This window comes from Oppia nitens, unplaced genomic scaffold (genome assembly GCF_028296485.1).
Source record: "Oppia nitens isolate AA-2021 unplaced genomic scaffold, nextdenovo-longstitch-racon4-pilon3 scaffold10_pilon_pilon_pilon, whole genome shotgun sequence".
Taxonomy (NCBI): domain Eukaryota; kingdom Metazoa; phylum Arthropoda; class Arachnida; order Sarcoptiformes; family Oppiidae; genus Oppia; species Oppia nitens.
This window is the reverse complement of record NW_026533189.1, coordinates 215001-221216: the sequence shown is the minus strand read 5'-3', so window position 1 is coordinate 221216 and position 6216 is coordinate 215001. Positions and strand designations below refer to the sequence as shown.

Below are 6216 nucleotides of genomic sequence, written 5' to 3'. Positions count from 1 at the left end.
ATAAAAAAATACTATTTTTAAAAAATTGAACAAATAATACATACAAAAATACATAAGAAAAATGTAATTCAACTATTACTTTACAGTTATATGCGAAATATGTGATAATATTTGATAATATGTGACTACCTTTCAAAATATGTTGTTATATGTGTTTATGTGACTAAAACTTTTGCTATAATTATTGGTTTTCAATCAATCGTTTATATATCTAATTATTTTGTTAATATCTTTAATTACTAAAAATATAAGTTATATGTGAAATAAATGCTCTAGTAATGAATCAAAATGTACCGATGATGAAGATAATAGATGGTTGATAGTAATAGTAGTGCTTTTAGTGGTTGGACAGGTAGTTTTGCAGGTTCTAAATGCTAATAGTAAATCAACGAGGCGTACAACAGCAATACATGGCATACCTATATATACTATTATGAAAAACTATGAAAAAGTTGACGTTAGCCTTAAATATAGGATTGAGAGGCGAGGTTTAGGTAGGTTTGTTAGGCTGTTATGTTGCAACAGGTATGTGCTTCAATGATAGTCTCAGTGCTGGTGCTTATACTTGTCGGGCATTTTAATGTAGTTATTGCTTTGGGCTGTCATACAACTGGGGGATCAACTACTCAAGCAAGAGGTTAAGGCTTAGACATAGGTTAAGCTTCTCTTAGTTGTTTTTGTGCAGTTATGGCGCACTTTTCTAGTGTCGTTCCTCTATCTCTCTCCATATAAGACTCGAGAGTCCAAAAACAGTGATACCTCGAGTCGACTCTATTTCTAACCATAATTTAAATCTCTGGTTGTGTATGTGTTTGTGTTGTGTATTTCCATCGGGCAAATGGCAACTACAAGATATCTGGTGGTGGTTTATGTTGTAACAGCCGGTCTTCATGACGATGATCTTGGATCAGATGAAGAAGAGACAGTACTATTTTCTTGGGTGGTGGTTGACATTACTAACAACAAAGTGGTTCATCTAAACCATCATGTGGTCAAACCTCGTACCGCTGATGTCAATGAAAATATACTGTCAGAAGTGGCCCGTAATAGATATGGTCTGACTGAAGAACAAATCAAAAATGGACAGCCATTGGAAAATGTGTTGGAACAGTTGGATCAATTTGTTAAAACTAAATTGTCAAGTGAGACAGGTCGCTCATTTCAACTCATTATTGATGGACAGTTGCATCTGAGACAAGTGCTTCATCCGGAGGCCTCTAACAAAGGCATACCATTACCTGAATATTTCAATACTTTTTACGATTTACGCAAAGAGTTTAGAGTTTTACAAAAACAATGACATCCACACCATTGAAGACATCATCAATTGTATGATATATTTTTGATATTTTATGAAAACTCAATACTTTTATCACTATATAATTTATAATAAATTTATTTATAAATTTACAATAAATTTATTTATAAATTTAAAATATATATATTTTTTTAATCATTTGTTTTAAACGTATTTTTTCCCAAAGATTTATGTATTGAAGGCGACGCTTCAGCTGACTGTGCGATACAAAAGGTGCAGAATATGGCAAACATTATCATTAGACTTATTACCGATGGTATGTCATTACTTTACAATACTTTTTTCATTGATTGTAAGTCTGCTTTAAATGTTACATAAAGTAATCAACTCTTTAATAATACTCTATATTAATAGTACTATTGTTTTGACTAATATGATAGTTAGCTATAATTTGCTGTCAAAACTGAAAATAAAGCGAATAAAATATGGCAAACATTTTATTGAAATTTACATTAAAATTAAATTTTCAATCTCTAATAGCGTTTATACTTCTTTAAAATGTTTTTTACTGACAAATATTGCACATAAATAATTGATTTTAATTTGTAAATTACTTGTCTGACTCACTAATTTATTGACTTTTTTATTGAATAAATCCGTTTATAAGACAAATCCATAATTGATTGAATAATTAAAGAGATCCATTATATAGTCATGTCATTACATAATTTATAAATAATTATATGCTAATAATGTTTGTATAAGTGATAAATTTAGTCATTTTAAATATATTTTATACTATCAGTAAATAACCTTAATTGACTATTATACGTATACTTATACTTACTTATATATAGTATATCGTTATTATTATACTCAGTATTTTTTAAAAGCAATTAAAAATTTATTAAAATTTTAGTAGTACTTTTATAATAAATTTATTTCCTATAACAGTAGTAAATTTGTTTTTTATATAATAGTATTTATAGCTTTTTATACCGAGTTATTAAAATTTAATAAAAGTTATTTAACATTGTGTTTTAAAGACCTTAATTAATAAATAAAATAAAATATAAGATAATTAATTTAAAATTATAAGTTTTAAATATATATTTATAGAGAAATCAATTTACAATTAAATAATTGAAATACTAAATATTACTCTATTTATGCACAAAAAAAATTATTTAAATTAATATTTTTCAATAAACATAATATGAAACTTTAAAATTTTAAATTATTTAAAATATTGTATTCATTCAATATTATAATTTTCAATACATTTTAGTTTTTGTCAACACAACAATTACTTTTGTAATTATTACAGACAATTTATTTTTGTAAAATATATGTATATATATAGTTAAAATTGTTACTATTAATTATTACGTTTTGTAATTTATATGGTTTTATGTTTTCAATATACAGTATATAAATAACATAACTTATAAATTGTAGTATATATTGTTATTGATGTAAATTTATAATAGATGATAATGGGGCGAACCAACCCCAAACCCCCTGAGTAGTGGACCTGTGCCCAGCAATAGTGATAATGTATAGTTCATTCGTATTTAAACTTAGTGTTCAAATATTAATTGAGAAGTCGACTCGACATCCCATCCCCTAAAGCACTAATACCTGAAGCATGAAATTGCATAACAAGTCAAACATTTAGTATACATTCTCTATGCCTTCGAGACATTGAAGCGCATCGTTATTCTTATTGTTGCAAAAGCAATACAATAAAGAACAACAACCTGTCTCTCACTCTCCATTACTCAATCACTCTCTCATTTTCTCCTTTTTCTATAAGCTCTAAGAGCTGAACGTCTTTGCCGATGTCTGTCCTACCTTTTACTCTCAAACACTCCCAACACTAGAAATCACACACGAGCACAGATATGGCCTGTAGTAGTGTTAAAGATAGTAAAGTGACTCCACTTAAAGCCATGGCAACTTTTAAACAACTTTTCATGAGATATAGTTGTCAGTGAAGGGAAAAATGGGCTACTATACTATTGGCAAACAAAATAATAAATTCAGTAACTGTTTTCATTTTAAATTAAAATTTTATTTTCTAATTTAATTTATAGCTTTTATGATAGCTTATAATAAATATGACTGTACTTTTGACATAAATAATTAATTTTATTTTATTAATTAGTTTCTTTCTGTGAAATCGTTAACTTTTTTTTAAAAATCACATTTATTTAAAATAAAATTGCTTGACTTCTAGCTTTAAAACTAATTATTAAATTAGTTTAACTTTAAAATCATTTCATACAAATAAAAATTTAAGATATAAATGATAACCAAAAATATAAAATATGTGCATAATTTATGATCTGAAAATAAGATTACATTTTTAATTAGAATTAGATTTGAAATAAATGTTCTCTGAAAATTTTTTATAACCTTTGGCTATATTTTATTGCATTTTTGCATTTAGAAAAATAAAGAAACAAAAAAAAACAGAGGGAGAGAGAGAGATAGAGAGATCACAACAACAAAACTGTCTTAAAAATACCAATTAACTTAATAATCTCTCCTATGATTTAGTTATCATTCATTAAGACCTACCAGAGCTATGTCTACTACTACAAAATCATTAACACTGGCCAGCAATTACCGTCAAATTCAAGTGTTTAACAAAGCCACAAAAATTGTCGACAAACTACTCATAGATCCCGGAGCCGATGAAATACTTGTCAAAATCCTACCAATTTGAACATAACTGGCGGCAGATATTTCAAACACGAAGATCCACCCTATAGTCTGGACATTGAAGTACGGTATATAAACAGATTACCATGCCATACCTAAACATTACATACCGTTACCAAATTAACATTATTATAATTTTATTTAGATACATAATACAATAAACAAATTACTTAAAATAATTATAAATTTCTTTTTAACTGATTTTTGTGTCGATGATTATTATACAGTATATATATCTATATATATATATATATATATTTTTATTTATTAATTATTGATAAGGCTTTAGAACAGGTAGTCAAAGTGGGCATTGATGTCAGTGATTCATACAATGTCGGCCAGTATCTGGACGTCAAAGTAAGTAAAATGTGAAAGTAAAAAATATCTGTATATTTGATATTAATTTTTAATTTTGTTATTAGATATATTTACATAAAAATATGATTTATTAATTTTCTGATCAAACAAAGTATGTAACTAAAAATGATGGCCTATCGTTTTACCAAATTCCAAACCAGAATACGTAGCACTGTTGGATACCAGTGGACTGACCGCTGCCATTGGTCTAATAGAATTGGTTCGCCTTTAGCCGGCGGTGTCGGCAATATAGCCGTTCAGTGGACACTACTCAACAGTTGTCGGGTTGTGGGTCTGACGTCAACACCGTAGAAACAGGAGTTTCTTAATCGGATAGGTTCTCATAGGGTTAAAAACTTATATCAAGTATTGAAAGAGGAATATCCAGTAAATTATTATTTTATTGTTTATTTTTTTTTGTTGATAAAAATACTTATAAAATAATTAATTTTGGTTTTGTTTGTCCAAATAGACTGGTAATGATGTGATTTGGAAGACAATCGGTAGTCCCGTATTCGACAAACTGTTTGAATACTTGTCTTTGATATCAATTAAATACAATCAAAAAAAAATGTTTGTATTACAAATTCAGAAAATGTTTATTATCTTTGTATAAGTGTTGTATGATCTGAGGGTCAACTTTGTGACCATTATACTGTTCGTGACCCGAAAATCCTCTGAAAACATATACACAATAATCTTATAAATTTGTTAATTATTTAAGTGATAAAATAATTTGGTATTTAGTTATTATAACCAGTATTTCAAAATTATTGTTGTTTTTATAAATTATTTATAATTCAAGAAATAGTTTGGCTCTTATTCTCATTAGAAGAAAAACATATTTTTTGTATTTATTGCTTGCAATTGATTGCATTAATTAAATATTGGCTTATAGATTGAGTTAAGATAGAAATGTTAAAAATAAAACAATAATAAAGCAATAATATTAAATAAATTCTGAATACAATTTAAATGTTTTTTTTGTCTTTTCAGAAGTGGTTTTGATTTATATTTGAGTCTACAGGGTATAAGGAGTGGCGATATTCAAGTATTTAAAATAAAAATTTTTTATTAAAATTTTTTGTATAATAAAATCAAACTGACTTAAATAATTTTTTTATTTAAATTTATTACTTAAACATAAATAATTTATTTATTTTTATTTATAAATTATCTATTTATAAAATCTTAACTATAACCTTCTTATTAATTATATATTTTTTGTACATATACATTATCTAAATATAAATAATTAATTTTTAAAAATATTTTATTTATTTTAATTTTAATTGTATATATATATATTTCTTACTATAAAATGTTTTACAAGCAGTTTAGGAAATCACAAACCACAACTTTATTTCAATTAATATAATTTGTGTTCAATTAATATTCTTCAAAAATGTAAGTTTATTATATTTTATTAATTATTTTAGTTTATATCTATTTTTATACATATAAGATGATTATTAAATTAATTAATATTTATTTTTTATATTGTTAAATTAATGAATATTTATTTTTTATATTGTTAAAATAATTATAATTACAAATAATTCTTTAATTAAAAAACTATATATTTGTGTTAATATAATTACATTAGTAAAAAATATAGTATTATTATAAAAAACCTATATATAAATAATTTATTAATTTATTTTAAAATTTTAAAATTAAAAAATATATAATAATTGACTAAAAGTAAATTATATATTTAAATTTATTATTATTATTTTCTAACTTATATTTATTACAAATTTAATTTAAAAATACTTATATTAAATATTACAAAAATAATAATTAAATACGAATATTAGTTAAATATATTGAAAATAAATTTAATAAAAAAACTATATTTATTATATTTTTCA

General features: G+C 24.7%; 1 protein-coding gene across 1 annotated transcript; it reads left to right on the top strand.

The window, feature by feature from the left end:
- Nucleotides 1–301: 301 nt before the first annotated feature.
- Nucleotides 302–1547, top strand: LOC128958653 (epithelial splicing regulatory protein 1-like). The gene is made up of 2 exons (XM_054304591.1): nt 302–1329; nt 1485–1547. Exon 1 carries the CDS (start codon nt 839–841, stop codon nt 1298–1300), a length of 462 nt encoding a protein of 153 aa, XP_054160566.1. The 5' UTR covers nt 302–838; the 3' UTR covers nt 1301–1329; nt 1485–1547.
- Nucleotides 1548–6216: the final 4669 nt, after the last annotated feature.